Source organism: Haliaeetus leucocephalus, unplaced genomic scaffold (genome assembly GCF_000737465.1).
Source record: "Haliaeetus leucocephalus isolate CR32 unplaced genomic scaffold, Haliaeetus_leucocephalus-4.0 Scaffold291, whole genome shotgun sequence".
Classification (NCBI taxonomy): domain Eukaryota; kingdom Metazoa; phylum Chordata; class Aves; order Accipitriformes; family Accipitridae; genus Haliaeetus; species Haliaeetus leucocephalus.
In genome coordinates this window covers 51680-73874 of record NW_010972727.1, presented here as the reverse complement: position 1 = coordinate 73874, position 22195 = coordinate 51680, and the positions used below count along the sequence as shown (strand labels likewise).

The 22195-nt window shown below is 47.6% G+C and overlaps 2 protein-coding genes across 5 annotated transcripts in view; both read left to right on the top strand.

The window, feature by feature from the left end:
- Positions 1-2419, top strand: part of CHUK (conserved helix-loop-helix ubiquitous kinase) — a 34045-nt gene extending 31626 nt beyond the window's left edge. For 3 of the 4 annotated variants that reach the window (XM_010570131.1, XM_010570125.1, XM_010570129.1), the window contains one exon: positions 370-456. Coding sequence is in view for 1 of the 4 variants with exons in the window: in XM_010570128.1 (XP_010568430.1) it covers positions 1785-1805 (21 nt within the window). In the remaining 3 variants the exon portion in view is untranslated. Of the gene's footprint in view, positions 1-369; positions 457-1784; positions 1867-2396 lie in introns of those variants that run through there. The other variant, XM_010570128.1, reaches the window with a different exon arrangement.
- Positions 186-18565, top strand: ERLIN1 (ER lipid raft associated 1). The gene is given in 12 exon segments (XM_010570132.1): positions 186-493; positions 1785-1866; positions 2397-2443; positions 8234-8295; positions 9219-9344; positions 10524-10597; positions 15774-15832; positions 16895-16986; positions 17548-17637; positions 17956-18035; positions 18210-18353; positions 18355-18565. Coding segments are annotated over 12 exon segments (1092 nt in total). The 5' UTR covers positions 186-380; the 3' UTR covers positions 18478-18565.
- Positions 18566-22195: the final 3630 nt, after the last annotated feature.

The following is a 22195-nucleotide window of genomic DNA, read 5'->3' as shown; positions in this document are numbered from 1 at the left end:
CGCCGGCGGGCCCGGCCGGGGAGCAGCCCGCCGGTCACCGGTGCAGCGGGTGTGCCCGCGTCCTTCCGCCGCGGGGAGGGGTTGGGGGGGGGGGCGGAATCTCGTCAGCCGCCGTGCGCCTTCGGCCGCGGCGTTCCGCCCGCTGTAATTAGCGTGAGGGGGTGACGCGGCCTCGAGGAGAGCGGGTCCGCCGGGTGCTGCGAGTGAGGACGTTCCCTGGCTTTTTGGGCCCAAAAGCTGAGTAGGTTTTGCTGTTGGAAAAGGGGCAGAGACACCGTCGGAGAGGACCTTCATGCAGGCGGCAGATACACGGTGCCCCATCGTCCAGGCGACGTGCTGCTCCGGGTGGTGACGGCCCGTGTCCCGCAGGTGATGTGAGGATGACCATGGCCCAGGCTGGAGCCGTAGTTGCAGCTGCCACGGGACTCCTCGTCTTCTTCCTGTACTCCTCCATCCACAAGGTCGAGGAGGGGCACCTGGCTGTCTATTACAGGTACTGTTCCCTGCCAGCGCCTTGAAGGCTCCTGTAGCCTTCCCTAGGTTTCTTTCTCTCAGCTGGGATTCGCCCCTGGCCCCAGATCACCTCGGGGGGTGATTGCTCTCTCTCTGTTTCCCTCCAGGTTTTGCCCTGAGGTGGGCCGACTGCGTTGTTTCTGCTCTCTTGCACCAGAAATGACATGGGCCTGGATAGCCTGGCTCTGGGCAAAACCATTATGAGTTTTGGTCTTTCTGAAGCCTCAGCTACTTTTCCTCACTCTCCTTTCTCCCTTTTTTCTGGGTCACAATTTTCATTTCAAAGCTTAGAGGACCAAAGCTTTTGGTCCGTCCAGTCTTTTCATGTCTGTTGATCTCTCCCTCTTACGTCGAGGGCTGTCACGTCTGTCCCAAGCCTGTTGGCCAGCCAGAGAGCCCGCTTTGTTGTTGCTTTGAAATGGGTCTTCTCCCTGGCTCTGGGCTGAATTTCACCTGGGGCTCATAGCTGCCCTGAATAGCATCTGTAGAGCAACTCGTTGTCAGTCCACAGCAGTGAGTGGTTACAGTCACTAAGTGAGACCTCTTGACTAGATTTGGCTTCACATTTGAATAAAGGAACAGAGAAATTCAGCAGCAACCTTTGTGCACATTTTGCCATTTCTGTTGTAGTTCTGTCATGTCTTTTCTATCCTTTGCGCTCACCACCATGGGCCAGTTTCCTTTGCACTGCTCTTCCCTTTTAATTATGAGTGTTCTGAACAGCACAGGCCCTTGCAGGACACTGCAGGAGACCTTACTGCACTACGAGGATCGATCACTTAGAGCTGTCCTCTGTCTCCTGTCTTTTAACAACCTGCCAGTCCTCGCAAGAGACTGCGGGTTTTCTTTGCACTTTGGGTAAGGGACTGTGCCGAATGCCTTGTGGAAATCCACACTGGCAGTATCACATCTAACTGCTGGATTTTTCCATGGTTACCAGTGAACTATTTAGAGAGGAAAATCTGTGTTCTTGGAGCTCTTTGCAATGATGGAAGAATTTAGCAATATTTGTCTTCTCTAAAAGTTAACTGTTCACAGGACTGAAGCAAATGATTGTCAAGTCGCAGCAGGCAAGTTTCATACTCAGTCAGCCCTTTTGTAGGGGAATTGGTGGCAAATTTGGTGCAGGTGAGTAATGTAATTTGCACTGCCACAGCTGTGACGCCTGGCAGTTTGAATGAGAGCGAGCAAGTACAAAGTCAGCACTTACTATTTTCCAGTTGCTTGAGCCTTTTCCCCATTTTTCTCTTTCTCTCTCTCTCTCTCTGTAGGGGTGGTGCGTTGTTAACTAGTCCGAGTGGACCAGGCTACCACATCATGCTCCCGTTCATTACCACTTTCAAATCCGTGCAGGTTAGTATCCACTCAGAAGAGGGTGAGTGGGAGCAGGTGTTGGTAGGGATATTGCTGGATGGGGGTGACTTAGGCAACTGGTGTTTGCAGAGGGGCTCAGTAGTGTGGTAGTCAGAGCAGCAGCCCCTAAGAAGCCCTTGGTTCCTTCTGCCTTAGGTGCCAGACCCATCTGTGCACGGGCACTTGTCCTTTTGGTGGAATCTCCACAATGTGCGTGTGTGTTGCTTGGGACAGGAGATGGCTTGCTCTGGGAGGACAGTCTGTGTTTGTGGCCCTAATTGTTTCCCAGGAGAGCTGCGGGCCTTAGTGCCACAGAAGCTGAGAGTAGGGGGACATGAGCACAGCTGCCTCTCTATCTCCCAAAAGGCAGTTGAAAAGAAGTCTGTCTTCTGCCCACACCTGCCAAAGTCAGCGAGGAGGTAGAGGACATGTTTTTGGCTCCATGTTCCTTGTTGTGAGAGTCTGGGCACAGCATGATCTTCCTGGAGAATGGAGTGGTTTTGTGAGCACTGGTTGTCTTTTTATTTCAGACCACGTTGCAGACTGATGAAGTGAAAAATGTGCCTTGCGGGACAAGGTATGTTTTTCCTTTGTATTTCTTCTGGTGGTGAGCAGATGCACTCTATCATGTAGTTTGCAGCTAGTCGTTTACAGTGCTGTGACACAGAGGCTGAAAAGTAAAGACACATACCCTAAAATTAGTCCCAAACATAGACACACACATTATACTTGGAAATAATAGCACAGGAGGTATGGAAGGGAGGGCTCTTGCTTTCTCTGGTATTGATGTTCAGAGGGTATTTGCATTTATAGTGATATTCTCTTGATTTTTCTTGGTTTCTTCCCTTGATTATATCGATAGCTCGTTGCTTGTGCTTTGGTCTGCCCTCTGCTTTGTGGTGTTTCTAGACTGAATCTGGTGGCTAATACAAGTACTGACCCCAGCAGGAGGCAAAAGTAAATGGTGAATGGGAATCCTCCTGATGGGAGATGGCTCATTTAAAAAAAAAAAAAAGCTCAAGAAAATGAGTCTCCTGGAATCGTTGGGGCATTTTTTTGAATTGACATTTCACCTGATGTAAAGAAAGAGTGAGAAAGAATAAAGAAGAATCCTGTGCATGGGTGGCATCTGGCTGCTTCGTAATTAAGCTGGTCCTTTTGTCAGCAAAGATCTGTATAGTTTTAACAAGCACAGCAGTAACCGAAAGAGAAGGCTAGTTGTTGGGTTGCAGATCCTGTTGTGTTGGTTCACTCAAGTTAAAGTGATGACCAAATCTGTTTCTTCAGGATAAAAACAAAAGTGATTCTCCTTGTCTTTTAGCTCTAGGGTACTCAATAATATTTTGGGCGGGGGGGGGTGTTGTTTCTTTGGGGTTTTTTAAGTCACTATAACTTGAATGATGATGCACAATGACCGTGTTGAAATTAAAAGTTGAATGTTAGTGACAACGTTAATGAGGTAGAGTTAATTTTGATTTGGTTTAGCCCTTATTGAAATGAGATCTTGGAATATTCCTATAGCAACTCATCAGACATCACTTGAGCTTAAATATTAACATGGAGTTTTTGCAGGCCATAGCTGGTTTTAGTCTTAGACCTCAAACCTCTTTCAGGAGTGTCTGTAAATAATGCTAGTTCAGCGCTGCAGCCAGGGCTTTGTGGTCAGATGAAGAGTCTTTAGGTCAACTGAAGACTAATTGGAGGAGGGAGGAGTAAGTTAAAAGTTAAAGGCACAGTTAAAAATAAGTCATCAGAGCAGAGTTTTAGCAGCGTGTTTAATGGCAACTTTTAGCTCATACATAGCATAAATAGGGGTAATACTTCACCTGCTGGATGTTGTAAAACGGCATCACGTCTCTGGGCCAGGGATGGTGTCCATCTGTCCTGCAAGCCTTCTCAACAGACCAAGCAAAGCTTTCCACTGAAGCTTAACCACTTTAGATATACTGACAGTCAAAATTAAACTGTGCTGCTTTGACCCTGCTTGAGCAGGGAGGTTGGACAATACGACCTCCAGAGGTCCCTGCCAGCTTTGACCATTCTGTGTGTCTGTGATTTAGGAGCTAAATATTCTGTTTAATTCTGTATAGTTAGTTCGTTAAGTTCCTGTTACATTTTAGCATTGCAGGATTCAGTTGTGCAGTACAGGTGGTTGTGAAGTTACAGGTAATAAACATGCTTTAAAACACCAAACAGCTGGTGAAGTAGTTCTTAGTTAATAATTGAATACACTTCAGACCAAAGGTCCCAGTAGCTCTGTCCATTTTTAAGGTGTTACTGCAGGAGCCTTGACATTTGCTGCATTTGGAATCAAGGGCTGCAGCTGCTCCCTGCCAAAGCTTTGAATCCATGTTTCCATAATAAAACATTAGCTTATAATAACAAATGGATCAAATCTGAAATTTCACTCTCCTGGTTCAAAGTTCATTACAAGAATAGATCCTAAACAGTTTCAATTTCTGTAATTGTTTATTAAACCATCAGATTCTCTTCCACCGTATTCATATTCCTGTTCCCTGTGTTCTCATCTCCATTGGGAAGCTTCTGAATGGTTGTGTGGGTGTCCCATCCCCAATTTCTGCCTTACCTGTTACATTTATACTTGACAGCATTAAGTGAATACGTTAAATACAGATTTTAAAATACTTTGGCACCAGATGACTGTTTTTCATAAAACAGCTGTCACCTCAGAGACAAAAACCATTTCATTACAGCAGGTAGAATATGTATCTGCTCTAAGCTGAGTTGCCTCTTGTGTCTGACATTCCTGACTTTCCCCAACAAGAAAATGTGTGCACAGTTCCTTGGAAAGTTCAGCAATTTCCTCACAGTGGGTCTGCTGATCTCCAAAAACTGATGGAAAATCAGTTCAGTAAACTAGTTTTAGAAGAGCAAAGTATTCCAAAGGACTGACTCGAAGAATTAATCAAGAAGGAATGTACTCACGAATGTATTAATTGTGGAATACAATAAATGGGTTGAAAATGGTGTTGTGCAAATATTGCATGAGAGAACTAGGTAAGTAGCATTTTTCTTACAAACTTGACTGGAAAGAATCACGCTAAGTGTTGTACAAGTTTTTACAGTGCCAGGAAACAGTAAATAGCCAGGACGCTCAAGCATTAGATGTTTTATTTGCAAAGGTGTGAGAGTCGTCTTGTGTTCGTGCTACAGATTGTTGGCAGGAACACAAACGGAGCACTGGAGGAATACTGTTCTGGAACAGGTCCCTGTTTGTTAGCCAGTCATGGAAAAATGTGTCACGAATATTGCAAGTGGATGTATTGCATTAATGCTGGTATCTCTAGACAGACCAGATCTCATCTTTAAGCCCAATTTTTACATGCTCTGATTGCCTAATCTGGTCTGGTCTTGTTTGTGGTCAGCTCTAGCAATAAGCATTAAACCTTCAGCTTTTTTTACAGCCCCTGTTTTATGGCAACGTCCTTCAGTTTTTCCCTTGTCTTCTCCTGGCCTGGCATAGGCTAAAATCCTGAAATACATGAGGCTTTCTAAGGTCTGCTGAAACGCCTGCTAGTGTATGTCAGTCCCCTGTACACTTTCACCTTGTTAGGCACTATTGCTGCTTAAACTTCTCTGAGGTGCACGTAGTCTAGGTGTTTATCATCTTTTCAGACTTCCTCTGTGTTTCTTCTTGTTCCTCTCTCTGACCAAAGAGCCTGCTCAACTCAGTGCTGCTCTGCCTGACCAGCCTCGTGAGCAGCTCTGCAGTGAGGACCTTGCGGGTGCGAGTAGCCCTTACAGAGGCTGCAAATGCCAGTGTTAGGCTGTGGAAACCGCTTTGGAGCGTTGCAAGCGCTGGGAATTTTCCCATGGGAGTCACCCTACCTTGCATCTGTCAAGAGGCAGGCTTTGGCAAACGAGGATGTTTTGAGAGTGGTAGTGGCTTGTTGAAGTGGAAAGAGTGCTGTCTGAGCCAGCGTCTAAGCCGCAGGTGCCAAAGGGCAAGTAAAAGAGCTGTGGATGATGAGAGGATTTGTACAATTCCAAGTCAACAAGGTGTGTGAATCGCCCCAAATTAGCGCATGATGCTCTGCCGAGGACAGTGTCTCCTGCACTCCAGGAGCTTACTAACGTCTTCTGGATCGGGCTGTTTGAGAGGAGGTCTTGTCTGAGATGCTCACTTTAAGATCAGAGTGTTACAGTTCAGTTTGGCTCCTGGGTTTACAGCAGCAGGTCCAGAGGGCTGTCCCCACTGCACAATATGAAAGGATCATGGCTCCAGCAGCTGGATAGATGGATGGAAAACGCAGCGTGTGCCTTGTAGGCTTAGTTTAAGCTTAAGCCCTCAGTGGGGAAATAGATGGCCAGTGTATTTGGGCTCTGAGTGGCACTGGTTTCCTCAAAGCCTGGCCAACAGGACTGATATAATTCACGTATACCCCACCCTGTTGACCCACCCTGGTTAAGGTCCTTGGCAGGGTTGCTGTAGGTAGCGTTGGTTGAATTGGACAGGCAGCAGGCAGTCCTCTCTGGTCTGAGGTGCCAGACTTTCTTGTGTGGGGGGTGATGAGGGGCTGTGGATGAGTCCTGTGTAGGAGACAGATTGTCTCAGGTGCTCTCTTTTTTTTTCCTTAAAACATCCCTGTAAAATTGAAATGCCAAAAGGACCCCAACATAAAGATGTGCAGTGGAGGAGATTCTGGTGGAAGAAGCCCACATGCTCTGCTTTGGTTCCTCACCAGGATATCTGGAAGATACCCCAAGGTGGTAGCTGGGTTTCCCTGTCCTGGTGGAGATGTCATAAGGTGACTGGAACAAATCAGGAGGATGAGAGCAGGTTTGGAAGATCCTGAGGAATGCTGTTGGATGTCACTTGCAACAATAAATAGTCATTTTATTCGATGTGATGGGACATGTTGGAGAAAAACACATACCGTACCGTTATAACTGCTTGTACAGCCTGACCTACCTATAAAGGATCCGTAAGCCTGTCTTATTTAAAAATAGTAATGGCTCTTAAGAGAGAGCCAGCAAGAATGCCCATGGCCTAAAGAGAAATCTTGAGTAAAAAAGAGATTAATACTCTTAGTATCTCACTGGGAAATGAGTCTCTCTTTAGCCACAGATATCTTTTGTGCTGGCTTATCCCTTCCAGCAGACAAGTTCAGTCCATCACCAATGTTTTTAGCTCGTAGGTTGCCATGAAGCAGGCCGGTTTGCAGAGTGAACGCAGGCTGTGCCTGGGAGACGTTTTTCTAAAAGACGACAGACACGGGCAAGTTCAGGTGACTTTTCTGCAGATGTAGCTTTCAACTGCCAGAGATTAAGATCTGCAAAATAAGAAACCAGGTTTGTCATGGGGAATACGTTTGAGTTAAAATACCACAGAGACTTAAGTTTGGAAATGTGGGAGGTCCACTTCTGGGGATCAGCTGTCTTTAAACAGTTTCTGCTAAAGCTTCTCGTTTGTGATTTGCCTTTGCCCTGAAGACAAAATTGCAAGAGAAAAGTGCTTTTAAAATATGCTCTCAAGAGACTTATGAGCTTATGTTGAAAATTAAGGGTTTTTTTTCTTCACTGTAGAATTTTTGCTTTTCTCCAGTGTCACAGGTATCCAGGGGTGGGCATGACCTGCTGAAAGCCACAACAGTAAGAGCAGAGGCTGGGATCAAGCCCTACCTCTGATTCTCTGTTTTCTCTGCCGGTCCAGCAGCACATGATCCCCTGGGGAGTGGACTGCCAGCAGGCTTCTTCCAATGAGGTGTCTGGAGCTTCTTGACAGTGCACATGCGTGGGCGCATGTGCACGGTTGTGGTGTTTAACTATAGGGAGCTGTTTGCAATGTGACATTGAAGCAGGGATCATGAATTAAAGTCTGTTACATGCTTTGTTTCTTCCTTTCTAACAGGAGCCTTGTCAAGTTCCTGCTGGAGTTAGTAAATACATGAACTTAAACTAAGGGTTTTTCTATTTCAAATGTATGTGCTGTCTAGAAGAGCTGCGGTGCATCTGCAGTTTGACTCTGCTCTGCTGCTTGCAGGTGTCATCTGCTGTCTTTGTTGCCTTACCTTCATCGTGCTGGACTCCTCCTTTCTGACAGTTGCAGCTACATTCCTGTTCAAAAATGTTTTCCTTTTGCTGGCTAAGTAGGAGATAACAAAGTGAAATGAAAGTGCTTTGCAGACTTGCTGGAGCATGCTTTTGATTTATGCAGAGAGAGGGACCAGTCTGTACATAGCTGGGGTTTGCTGCCATCTAATTGCAAAAAGCTTAACAAGTCAGAATTGTTCTGGGTAAGTTTAGTAGAATTTAGTAAAAGAGGGATGAAGACAACTTTGCTTTAAATGTGGACCACTGTTAACAGTTGCAGTAATAATCCATGAATTCTCTTTTTCACTTATAGTGGTGGTGTTATGATCTACATTGACCGAATAGAAGTTGTGAATAAATTGGCACCATATGCAGGTATTTCCCGTCCTGTTTCAACAAGCAGCACTGTGACTGTCTTCACTCATCCTGTAGCAGCTCTATCTTGATTTGCAAGGCTTCCATTTTCTGTGTCTTGTTATCCTTATGGTTCCCAGTACTGTAGCACTTAGTTTCATGCATGTGTCTGAAAGCTTTTCGAAAAGCCACAGATTTTCAAAGTTGAAGAGAAATTCTAGGATTTCTTCTCCCCTGTATGTTTAGAAATGCGAAGGGTGCTCAAGCAATCCTATTTCTTGCTGCTGAAGGGGAGACCACCTGTGAAACTAAATACATGGGACAAGGCCCCCAGGTGCTTTCCAGCTCAGCTGCTGGGAAAATTACAAAGGAAAAGCCCTTGTAGAAACCTCTTGCCTTCTTGTTTCACCAGCTGCTGAACCAAAGACCCAGATAGCTTTTTTTTTTTTTTTTTTCAGCAGCATAGCTTAATGCAAAATGCTACTGTTACTGAGGCATTGAAGAGGGAATTCATGTTATAATTGTGGGAATGATACTTGTTTTCTCTCTATAGTAGTATTTGCTCCTATGCATTCAGGTCCTGGACAGGCTTTACTGTTTCATTTGTTTATGCAGATCATAAAACAGGACTGTGCAGTATATCTTGCTGTAATTACTCTGCTCTTTGAAGTCATACAATCCCAGCAGTGCTGGTGGAGGGGACCTCTGCAGGTATCTCCTCTGACCTCCCTCCCACTCACAGCAGGCTTCTCACTAGCAGCTGGGCAGGGCAGCTGTGATTTTGTCCAGCCAAGTCCTGAAAACTCCCAAGGATGGAGATCCCCCACTCACCTGTCCCAGTGCTGCACTACTTTCCTAATACTCTGAGCTTTTGTTTTGTGGTTGTGGCATTACGAAAGCAGTTATGTCGGTGGTAACCTGTGATAATTTTCTTACTTCCTCAGTGTACGATATTGTAAGAAACTACACTGCAGACTACGATAAGACTTTGATCTTCAATAAAATTCATCATGAGCTGAATCAATTCTGCAGTGCCCATACCCTGCAGGAAGTATACATTGAGCTGTTCGGTAAGTGGGTGGCAGCTGGATGTACCCACCAAAGGCTGTGTAATCTCCCTCTTCTGCTGTGGAATGTGTTACAGCAAGCCCCTGTGAGCAAACAGCCACTGTGCTGGAGCTGCAGTCTAGAGTCCAGCTCCTGAGATATCCATATGCTATTTCCCATGTGACTTGACTCTTGAATGATTCACATTTCTTTGTGTTTCCACATCTGCACGTGGGAATTTGATTTCAGTCCTTTTCCGCTTAGGACTGAATTCTGGACGCACAAAGTAGCCACTTTGCTGTTGTGCGTGCAGCCATGCCCATTGCCTTCACTATGATGATGGTTTTGTCTTGTCTACTACTTTTAGGCCCCTGTTCTGTTGCTGAATTTACTTTTTTTTATTTTAAAAGCTGCTTTCTGGCTGTATTTAGCAAGTGAGAGCAGGAAGGGACATGCTCTCAGTTCATTGCAATGCTCTAGTTTTTCACAAGGGGGTAGCAGTGGTTCAGGAATGAGCCAATCTAATGGTCTGCTTCTTGGTAGCTGCCTGTGCCCCCAAAGACATAACAGTATCATGTTCCTTCTTGACTGGCAGAGCAGGGGAAGACAGGTTTATGGAAGATAAAAGGTTGTCAGAGTTTTAATATTAAGAGACTGTAAATGCTTGAATGCTGTAGTCAAACTTGCCAAATATCTGTAGTCAGAAGTTTCCTGGTAGTACATGCAGCTTCATCCCTTCATAACTGGCCATTTCTGTGGAAGGATCTTCTTGGAGCTTGGAAGTGACACAGTGCATTTTTTTCAGTAGCAGGTACTGGATCCTGCAGGTTACTAGAGACTTAAGGCAGAGCTTGCCACTGGCAGCAGGGTTGGTGTGGCTCTAGCTAGGAAGGGATAGACTTCTACCACAGGCTCTAGGTGCTTTTTCTTGCAGAGATGCTGAAAGCTATTTGCCCTTAGCTCACATACCATGAATTCATCAACAGCTGAACCTTTCTAGAGACACTAGCGTGTGACTCTCCATTCGTGAACAATTTCCAGAGGATATATGAAGGGAAACAATGTACTGAATGATCTCAAAAGCATCTTTATCTTACACCATAGACATACCTGCTCTTCAAGGCCAGCTGACTCTCTGCCACATAAGCTGTAGGAGAAAAGATGGTAAGCTAAGTGGTCTCTTTCTTGTCCTCCAAACACAGATCAGATAGATGAGAATCTGAAGTTGGCCCTGCAGAAAGATCTCAATGTCATGGCACCAGGTCTCACTATCCAGGTAGGTTCATTCCCTGACAAAGATTATTCTTTTTTCCACTTTGCATATGCTCACCTTTCACTAGATTAAGTTTCTTGCTTCTGTGTTCCACATAATGTGAAATAGTTGAGCCTTGAGTTGAGGTTTGTCAGCTGTCCAAATGACAGTGACCACTTCTAAGTACTGGTTTTATGTTAAGGGAAGACCTGCAGGATAGAGAAAAGGACCTTTTAGGCCACAGACCTGCAGGTATTGGATTTAATTTTCAAAGAGCAAGAAATAGTTTTTATTTAAACTACCTTTGGCACCTCTGCAGAGCTGGGTGCTCGAGTGTGCTAGCGCAGTTCCTACAGATAATTGAGAAAGAAAAGAGATCTTCCTCTTTTCTGCGCTTGTGCCAGAGATAAGCAAAGATGTTATATCCCAAGTGATTTTCTGCTTATGTTTCATGTTAGAAAATCATGTTTAATCTTAGCCGGGCTACAGGATATACTGGCTTTTTGGCATGTTGAAGTTCAGGACAACGAACTGGGAAAATTATACCTTAGGCTCACAAGGGCTAAGATGGAAATCTCTGGAGATTTCCACTGAAGGGATGAGTGACACCAAATCTGTTTTGCCTTTTCTGTTGCCACATTTAGCTAGGCTGGCTGGCTGTGTGCAGGGAGGGGAAGCCTCACGTTGACAGCACATGTAATGCTACCATAAATACTGTCTGCTTTTGCTCATTTGTGCATAAGCTAGCTCTGTTTTGATGAGGGTGAACCACAGGCAGTGTCTTACCACAAAGAAATTGAGATGGCACCACTCTTCCAAATATCTAAGTTAACTTGCCTTGTACATTGTAGAGTGATTTCCTACAAAAATTCATCATCAGTCAAAATTATCATCATAACATAAAGACCCTTTTTGATCTCAGGGTATGGAAGGGCGTAAGCAAAACTCATGGCTCTTTGCTGGGAGGTGTTAACGACAGAGCTAAATCTGATCTTCAGTGTATGCTACCCCTTCTCAATTTGCCATGCTCAATCTTCACTGTTGGTCAAAAGTTGAAGGATATCCTGCCTGCATCAGCCCCGCCTGACCTCCCCAGACCACCAGCTTGAAGAGGTCCCGTAACTAGTGAGGAAAGTGGTTCATCTGTAGTACTTAAGAGACGGTGTGATCCTGCCCTTCTGTTCCTGTTGTTCCCTTTCAAAACAGAGCTGCACTCTTGTCTCCAGTGAAAATGTGCCTTAGCATAAAACTCTGCTGTGTTGCTGTGTCTCTTGTCAGGAAATACCCTGCTCCATCGGTGAAGAGCTGAGCTTTCTTTAAACTCTACATATGCAGCTATGTAACCCAGATTAACTTAACTGTACCTAGAACTGAATTGTTTTCTGAGCTCTAAGGGAAATAATTCTGTATTTGGGCATAGTGCTTTCCTCTTGAAGAGCTTGTTTGCATGCATGAGTACTTCAGAGATCACTGACAATTCATTTTTGAAAGAAGTGACACAGAAAACAATTATTGAAAAGATGCTGTTAGAGGAAATTAACAGCATTTTTTTTTTCTAGGTTTATTAAAACTATTTAGTGTATATGAACCCTTCACAAGCCCTCCACCTTGCCTGATACAAAACTTTCTTTCCTAACTGTCATGGTGACCACAGCCTGAAGAGAAGTGGAGGCCAGTGGACAGTAAGAAGTGTCGTAGGGGAGGCTCCTGCACTTTCCCCCTGTGAAAGCAGCACAAGTGTCTTGTCTCAAGTGTCTGGACAAACACACACATCCCGGGAAACAAACCTGAGAAACTGGAAGTCCATGCACGTTTGCAGTCCTGGGGCCTGGTGGGATAGCTCATGTGAGTGCTGTGCTGCTGTGGATGTGTACAGGCTCTCTAGGGAAGACGGGCTGAGAAGGTGAGGCAGCAGGGTGGTACTGTCTGCAAAGGACTGGATCAGATCATGTGGAGCTTTGCTTTGGGATGGGTGATGAACAGCTGAGATAGGAGCCAGTATAGGTAAGAATCAGACCAACTTGGAGAACCACATGATCCTTGTCTGCTGCAGATCACCCAGTTAGTAAGATGAAGTAGGTAAAGCTGCCTGTAGAAGACCAGAGGAAGCCTCATGATCACAGACCCTAGTTCTCATGGCGGTCTCTGATCAGCTCAGTGTCTGCTGGAAGGGCAATAAGGCTGGGTGCAAGCCATGCTGGACGTTTCTGAAGGGTGTTGAACACAGGTTTTGGCACTGGTGAGTAAAGCTAACTGAGAGAGGTGCTCTGCTGGACCATTTAGAAACAAGGAAGAACTGGTTGAGAGGTGAAGTCTGATAGTAGTGTGAGCTGTAGCAGCTGTAAGGTGGTGAGTTCAAGGTCCTCGGAGGAGTGAGGTGAACAGGGGAATTATGGGCCTGGGCTTAAGAAGGACAGAACTCGGTTTGTGCGAGATGTGCCTGGCAGGGTCCTGTGGGAGACTGCCATGGTCAGCAAAGGAGGCCAGCAGGCCCCACTTTATTGCCAAGGACATTCCAAAGCATGGAAAGTCAAGCAGGTGAGACAGACAGGAGTCTGGCGTGGATGAGCAAGGAGCTCGTGACTGAGCTGGAAAGCAAAAAGGAAACTCACAAAACATGGAGAAGGGATAGATGATCTAGGAGGAATAAGGCTGGTTGAACTGAGAGCACAGGGACAGAGTTAGGAAACCAAAGCTCAGCTGGACTTGGACCTAATGATGGCTGTGTAGGGCAACATAGAGGGCCTCTGAGGAGCATGCACAGCAAAATGAAGGCCAAGTAAGCTGTGGAGCAGGGGACATAGTGACCAAGGATGTGGAAAATGCTGAAGTACTCAACACCTTCTTTCACTTCTTTCTGGCAAGGTCTGCCCTTGGGCCTCCCCGTTCCTTACCCTAGCAGCAGAGTCTGCAGAGGTGAAGTATTACCCACAGTGGAGGACAACTGAGCAGGTGGACACACAAGTCTTTGGAACCAGGTGGGATACATCCCAGGGTGCTGAGCTGCTGGCCCACACCATTGTGAAGCCACTCTCTTATCTTTGAAAGATGGCAGTGGTCAGGGGAGGTCCCTAATAACTGGAAATAGGCAAATGTCACACCCATATTCAAGGAGGAGGATCAACAGGAGAGGAGAATACCAGCAGCCTATTCCCATTCTCTGCAATATTTACATTGCCATCTCAGTGGCTTTCAGCTGCACCCTCCGGTTTGTTGGTATCCCTTATACTGGGTTCCCCACACGGGAATAAAAATTGCCTTCAACCTGCTGCTGAGCCTTTGCCAGTGCAGCTCAGGATGTGGCTGGACTTCATGGCCACAGTGAAAAGACACTGTCATATAGTCAACTTGTCTTTTGATTCCTTCATGCTCTTTTTTGCAAAGCTGTTGCTCAGCCAGTTAGTCCCAGCATCTCCCAATGCCTTAACATTTGATTATTAACAATATTGACAGTGCACAGTAGTGTCTCCATCTAGTAGATTAAGTAGATTTCACCATGAAATAGATTGAGCCATTGGCTTGAAAAAGAAGCAGCTAGTGGAGGTTTTCAAAGACCTGGCAGCTTTCCTGATTACAAAGGAATCTTTGCCCATGTTGGAAAAGCCATGCTTCTGGAAACTGATCTTTGATTTGGTGCAGGGGGTATTACGGAGGTAGAAAGGATATCCCCCTGCACACCCTGCAGTAGCTGGTGAGGTGAACTTTCTGCATGCGGTACCTTTCTAGGGACTTGGAGAGGCTTTGCTCCTGGTAGGAGCTTAGAAAAATCCTTTCACTGAAGAATGTTCTGGTCTGATGTCCCATAAATCTGCTTTCTTTGCTTGTTCAGAGAAGCAGCAGAATTGCGGTTGTTTGGCCTGGAGAGAGAAGGCTCCAGGGAGACCTTATTGTGGCCTTTCAATATGTGAAGAGGGCTTATAAAAAAGGCAGAGAAAGACTTTTTACCAAGGCCTGTAGTGGCAGGACAAGGGACAACAGTTTTAAACTGAAAGAGGGTAGGTTTAGATTGGATATAAGAAAGAAATGTTGTATGATGAGGGCGGTGAGACACTGGAACAGGTTGCCCAGAGAAGTTGTGGATGCCCCATCATTGGAAGTGTTCAAGGTCAGGTTGGACAGGGCTTTGAGCTACCTGCCCATGGCAGGAGGGGGTTGGACTGTATGACCTTGGCAGATCCCTTCCAACCCAAACTGTTCTGTGATTCCTAAGTGTCCTGCTTTGATGACAGGCTGGCTCCTTCTCCCCAGGCATGGTGTTTGCTGGGACCAGGGTGTCTGTCACATGGAAACAGTTCTCTTTTCTCACAGCATATAAAGACTTGCCTGGATGTGTCCATATCCCATTCCCCTCTGTGGAAGCCCCTTGGTTCTTCGCAGACTTACCCCAGAGAGAAGCAGCAGATTCAGCACTGGATCTACAGTGAAGATGGAGCAGGAGGGCTGTGAAGCAATTGTACAGCCGTGGCTGTGAATCTGCATCTCCCAAAGCTCACTGATGAGCCACACAACATGCCAACTGAACAGCAGTAGCTCCTGGTCCAGCTTCTGAAGGTGTTTCCCTCATATTTCAGAGAGAGTCCTCTGCAGAGCAGTTTAGCATCTGTCTCTGGCACATATCTGAGTTGTGGAGTCAGCATCACCATGAACATCACTCCTGATGATCCACAGTTGCAAACAACAGCTGCCACCCGTGCCCTGCTGCTCTCCCCTGTCTTCATTGCTATGTCTCTCATTGCATGGTTGGTTTTGCAAGCTTTTCTCTTGGAAATCCATTCCTGAGCTTGTAGCCCTGCCTCTTTTGCAAGTCTTGCTCCTGCGATTTAATTTTATTGGGTTGTGAGCTCCTTTCTTGAGCAGTACTTTGGGGAGCGTTGTCTGGTGATGTTTGAAGAGTGTTTGGAGTCAAGAACTAGGCTTCTTTTAACAAAGGTGATGGACCTCTTTAGCGTCTACTCCACAGGTCTTACTTGATCATTTAGGTGCCATCAAAGGTGTGAAGACAGCAAATACATGTCGCACCTCTGTGAGAGTGGCTGTGCTCAGCTGTGTTGTACAAGAGGATTGGGAACCATTATGTGTGCTCTTGGATCAATGTGGAAATGTCCCGAGCACTACAGCTAGTTTTGCAAAGACATCTCTTAGTTATGCAGCTCACATCAAAATGTTTAGTTTAAAATGCAACCATTTATTTTTTTCATAGGCTGTGCGTGTTACAAAACCCAAAATCCCAGAAGCTATCCGAAGAAATTTTGAGCTAATGTGAGTAGCTGTACATAAAATTGTATTAATTGGTTTTGAGGGTCCAGCACAGGCATAATGCTATTAGAAAGCTCTTATCTGGTGCTCAGAGGGTGAGAGGCGGGCTCTAGTCAGTGTGTGCTTGGCTGGGTGCACTTGTGCATTCTGTTTCTCCATTTCCATAGCTCTTTCACCTTGAAGCCTTTCAGTCTTTCACAAAGATGGTTGTTAGCATGTACAGAGTCTGTATCAAGGCTATGTTCCTACTTCTTTATGTAAAAGCAACACTGATGTGCTATAGAGAACCTGTAGAAGACTCATAAACTGAATTCAGGGCTCAGGGATCTTGATGTCTCACCCGTAAGCTCCCCTCCAGCAAACTCAGAGAATTGCACAGATTTTAGTCTGGTTTGTACCCATGGAGATCTCCTGTCCAAGTCCTTTCCCAAAGCAGGGCCAGCGCCACAGCTGCAGCAGGTCACTGGGGACCGAGTCTGGGTGAGTCGGGGCATCGCCAGGGATGGGGATCCCCCACTGCTCAGGGCCCTGTCCCTGGGACACCCAGCTTGCATAGGGACAGGCTGTTTCCTTGGGGCCAGACAGGGTTTCCCGTGCTGCAGCTGTGCCGGTGCCTCTGGGGCCCTCGCTGTGCCCCTCCAAGCAGAGTCTGGCCCCGGCATCTCCAGGACCCCATTGGGCAGGGGGAGATGTTGGATCCCCCTTCACCTCCTTGTCTCTGTCTGAGCAAGTGCAGTTCCCGCAGCCTCTCCTCGTACGCCCTGGCCTCCACCCCACATCTGCAGTAGCCTTGCACCGGACTCACTCCTCATCCTGAGGGCCTCAAACTGTATATAGCATCCAGATGTGGCCTCACCAGTGCCAGATAGAGAGGGGGAATAATCCCTTCCTTTGACCTGCTGGCTACACTTGTGCTCATACAGCTGAAGACAGAACTAGTTCTCATGGTTGTGAGGACATGATGCTGGCAATTGGTCGGCTTCTTGTCCCCCGGCCTCTCATGCCCTGGTTTGCAGAGCTGCTCCCCAGCACCGTTTCCCTGTGATATCATTTCTCACCCTGCAGGGAGGCTGAGAAGACCAAGCTGCTTATAGCAGCCCAGAAGCAGAAGGTAGTAGAGAAGGAGGCAGAGACAGACCGGAAGAAAGCGCTTATTGGTATGTCACCAGTTGGGAGTACTAGTGGATGGGGTCCAGATTGAATTTCCATTCCTACATCCCCCTGTAAGCCAAGGTAGGACATTGTCTTGCATGGCTGACCGCTCCCTCAAGGAGGCATGGCCAGGCTGCACCAACAGTCATTTAGAAAATATGAGTGTTTGTGTTGCTGTATCTACCTCCCACCTCCCTCCCCATAGCAGCAGAGCAGTGAACACCTCTGTCCTGCAGTGGGGCTTCTGCTACAGCAGGCCAAGAGGTAACAGCTCTGCCAGAAAAACTGCTTGGGCTTGAAGCTATGTGTCCCTGTGCCAGGGGGACTCACACTTGTAAAAGAGATGTCAACCAGTGCAACTCTAGAAACATCAATCAGGACTGTGGTTTTTTTCTGTAATTGTATTGCTTGGAATACAAACTGGCACTGTAGGATCTGAGCAGAAAGGGAGGCAGCAGAGAGCAAACTGCTTATGTGGCAGATTCTGTGACCAGGTGCTGGGGTCAGGATGCTGATGCTCAAGCCCTGAGAAGTGAATGTCTGAGCTGAGCCTATTGTGATTGCAGAGGCAGAGAAGGCTGCTCAGGTGGCGAGGATTCACTATCAACAGAAGATTATGGAGAAGGAAACAGAGAAGCGAATTTCTGAGATTGAAGGTAACTGTGCTGCTGGGCTCATCTTCCAGCTAAAGGTGGTGACAGGCAGAGGAACCTCAGAACTGGGCTCACAGGCATTGTCACCCTGCAAAAATAATAAAGGGTACAGTAGCACAAGGTTATGCACTGGGGTCATTCCTCCCCTTTGCAGGTGCCTCTCCAAGAAGCCAGCAGTGCAGGTATGTGGCCAGCCAAGCTGTGTCATGAGCACACCTGGGTCAGCTCATCCCCATGCAGCAAAGGCTCAGGTGTTTGATATGATGGGGCTATTCACTTGCTAATGCTTCTTCTCCTGTCTGTCCTCTGTTGCTGTGTTAGATGCTGCATTCCTAGCAAGAGAGAGAGCAAAAGCTGATGCGGAGTACTACACTGCTCGGAAGCTGGCTGATTCCAACAAGGTGAGGACTTCCTTACTCTTTTTCTCTGCGCAGGAGATTAGGTTCAGGTGGGCAGCACTGGAAAAACACTTGATTTAACAGCCCACATCCCAGGAAGCAGCTGCTTGAGATGAAGTCTAATGATATGGGGCCCAGAAGGTTGGCTCTTACAGTCTCTGGTTTCTCTTTTTGTAGCTGAAACTTACCCCTGAGTATCTGGAACTAATGAAATATCAAGCAATAGCTGCAAACAGCAAGCTGTATTTTGGTGACCGCATCCCTAACGTGTTTCTGGATTCCTGTGCCTTCCAGCAAGCTAATCTGAGGACTGCACAAGAAACCAGCCTTCCTTCACAGGAGGCCCCGGAGACCTCTGGAGAAAGCCACCTCAGAGCAAAGGAAAGCACTGGCTGACAGAAGTGGAAAGATACCTGGTATAGCTCAACAGCTAGCCCAGCTGTGAATGGGGATGTTGCCCTGTGCTGGTGGGGCGGATGCAGCGCATGCATGGACATCTTGTGTATAGGTGGCAGTTGGGTTGATTTTCTTCTAGCAACACATTGCAAGTGCTCTGCCTCTTCCGTTTCTTCCCCTATTAAATTGGTGCTTCCAAATGAGGGATAATCCTGTATTAACATACCTATACTGGAATATTAAAAGACAGACACCAGGAAAGCCTTCCCGCAGTAGGTGCAATTATTTAGCAAGCATTGCTCCGGAGGTAGGAGATGTGGCTTTGAGTGCTATGTTACCGCACACTGGCTGTTCCCCAGTGCTCCTTGCTGAGGCCGAGCGAAGAGGTTTCCTTTGTCCTGCTGATGAAGCTTCGCTTTGTGGACTCTGAGGCAGGTTTCTACTGGTGTGATCTAACTCTTCTCAAGGACTTCAGTGGAGTGGGCTCTCCTTGGCCAGCACAGGCTGCATGTTCCTGCTCAGGACAAGGCCTGGTGACAGGACAAGTGGTTTGGTGTGGAATAGGTTATTTGAATAGGATCTGCATAGCCATAATCTTTCCTGTAGGCAGTGGCACTTCAATAACAACTTGGAGCAAGCAATCTCTAACAGGCTTCTGTAACTCCTTTCCAAGCAAGAGTCTCATGCTGGCAGCCCATGACTGACTGTAGTATGTTTCAGCTGGGTGGCTGGGTCTCAACCTTGCACCCTAAACCAGATTTCAGAGTGCATGGAGCATCTCCAAGCAGCTGGTAACAGAGCTGGGAAATGTTTGCTCAGACCCCAGTGTCCCTGTAGGCCTTTTCACCAGGGAGAGGGGGCTGAATTTCCACTGCTCTGCCTTGCTGGCAAAGTGAAGGGGAAGAGAAGAGTGAAGAGACCCTGCTCTGCAGCAGATCAGATGTTTGACACCTCACCTGCAAAGTAGGTGAGGCATCACTGCTCCCCAGTGTGAAATCCACCACTCCAGGAAGAAGTGGGACCTGCCTCATGTGTCCTTGAACAGTTGCGGTGGGGAGTCTCACGCTGGTCCTCTTATCACTGGTCAGGCTTTGCTGCATCACAGGGCTTTTAACTCAGGAGCAGTACTGGCAGGAGGATCTTTTCTCCTGGTGTGTGTTGTAATACATCCAACCCCTGCTCCCTGTGTGCTACTGCTGAGCGAGACAGACAGATGTGTTCCAAGGGGGGAAATCTGCTGGTACGATCTGCTTTCCTCTTTTCCCCTCTCCTCCCCTTTGCCTGCGAGGACATGCTTGTTTCTAGGACCTGTTTCTCGTGTTCTGTGGCGATACCAGAAGACAATGACTGGGGAAGCAACTGGAAAGAGCTTGAGCTGGATGCATTGCCTGCGTCTGAACCTACCATATGTTCAGAGACTGCCTCTCCTCTGCCAGCCTGGGATATCTATACATTCATCCTGCTTTCCTGTCCCCTCAGGTGCAGCCATATGCAGTGCCTCAGCCCTGGCGCAGTTCACCAGATGGGTCCGTTGGTGGTGATGGGCTGGCTGGTGCTGGCGTTATCTTCTGTCCCTGGCACCATCTGGGGCTGGCTGGTGCTGGCGTTATCTTCTGTCCCTGGCACCATCTGCAGCCTTGTGGCAAGGGGAGGAACATGCTTGGCTTTTGCCTCGGTGAAACATTCAACCCAAAATGAATGGCCTGAACTTCACCTCTGCTAATGATTGCCCCAAATGAGTTGTGTGGGCTTCAGGCTTTCCAGTGCTGTTTTCCTATCCTGTGTGGCTTGACTCGGAAGATGGCAGTGTCTCTCCTCAAGGAAGTCTGGTAACATATGGTGCCTTACGCTGTCTCATCTCCTGCTCTGGCTGCCTCTCCATCTCTGGGGCGGAGCAGGGATGCATTGACCCTGCCTCTTCTGCTGCCACTGCTGGCCAGCTTGGGTAATACATGACTGTGGGACTTCGCAGCAGTTTCAGATGGTCTGTCTTTCCTCTCTCTGTCTGCAAACTCCTAAGGGCCCAGTTGGTGCTCTGCTTGAAGATATCAGCTCTTCTTCAAACCCAGCCACAGCAGGAGCCAGGGACCAGGACCCTGCCCCAGTGAGAGGCCAGCTGAAGGAGCTGAGCACCAATCCCAGCTTCCAGGGAGGTTATGCATGAGCATGCTTACTTGTGCTCTGAGGGTGGGAGGAAGGGTACTGCAGTCACCAGGAGGAGAGGTTTCTCCATTTTTTGCTGTAGACACCTGGTGCACAGGGATTCTGGCACAGCCATGTGCCTTGCAGGTCCCAGCCTGGGGAATGGTGAGCTGAGGTTTTGCGTTGGGGGCTCATGTCTTCACCTGCCAAAGGCTTGGGCAAACAGTACCCTCCTGGTGCAGAGCAGCCTTTGAAGGATGCTGGTGGGCAGAGGAGGAGGAAGGGTGTCTGTATGTCACAACGGAAGGCAGCTCAGCCAGCTGGAGCCCATGGCTAATGGCAGGAGAGCAGTGGGCAGCCACAGTATTGGCCCCACCAGACCCTGCAGTGCCCCCCTAGGGGAAGGGTACCAGGGCACAGAGGGCATGGCAGCATATTTTGTAGCTGTGGTGTTCAAAATGTCTGCTGGAAGTACTTTTGACTTGCCAGGTCCCCTTTTTCCTGTGGGAGGGGGGAGTTGCATCTCTTCGACCCTCCACCTCCTTGGTGTTGCTGGCTTGCAGCAGGCGCTTTGCAGCAGAAACACGGCCTATCCTCGCTCCAGCAGCAGCCAGTTTGGTTGAATTTTGAGACAAAGGCAGGCTTTTTAGAACAGAAGCACTGCTGGATGTGATGTCGACTTGTCTCCATGTTGTACGCACTGGGGTTGGGCACTACCCAGTGCTTGCATAAAACCCTGGGCATCAGGCTGGGTGGACAGGGTAGATTCTGCCAGCCTGCAGATGACAGGAAGGAAGGGCATGAGGGGAACCACTAGAAGCAATAACCAGGCAGCTCACAGCTTGAGTGCAGTGATCAGGGTGAGATCCCAGTGCAGGGAGCAGGAAAACCATCCAGGCCGGATTTCTTCCCTTTGGATCTGAGCCTTGCTGGGCAGCCAGGTAGATTTGCTGTTAAATGCCGTTAAATTTGCTGGCTAAACGTCATCCTCCTCTGGTTGGGTATGCATCAGCCACCTCGTACCTGTGTGGTCTGAGGGACACTGGGGGCTGCTCCTGCAGTTTGAAGTCCTGCAGCAACATGTGCATGATTCTCAGTGCCTTCTGCGAAAGCCTCCTCCATCCCTCTCTGCTTCCCCAGCCACCACTTCAGAAGCCTGAGTAGGTGTACAAGAGGAGGGAATCACCATGGCTTTAACACCCTAGTCTGGGCTTTGCTTCTCTGAGCTGGGAGCTGTAGAGCAGGAACATGGGTGCAACCAGGAATGTGGGATTGAAGTGGGGGTTTTTTTTCTCTATTCAAAAGGCTGGTGTGGTCCTGTGACTAAAGGGGTCTGCCACTGGATCCGCACCTTCTTCAAGGAAACAGAATACGTACGTTTGAGTTTACATGCACAGTGTTAAGTTCTTTTGATAAAGCAGAATAAAATTATTTTGTTACCATTTCCTTGGTGGCTTTATGCATCCTAGGGCTGGTGTCACTGTAGGCAGGTGGAGGGGGGGCATCTATGCCTCTCACCCTGCAGTAATGCTGCGTCTAGTTGTGTGTCCCCAGCTGCAGTGACTGCCACCCTAGGAGCCCCGTAAGCAGCCTGGGCTCAAAGAAAACCACATGATGGTGCTGAG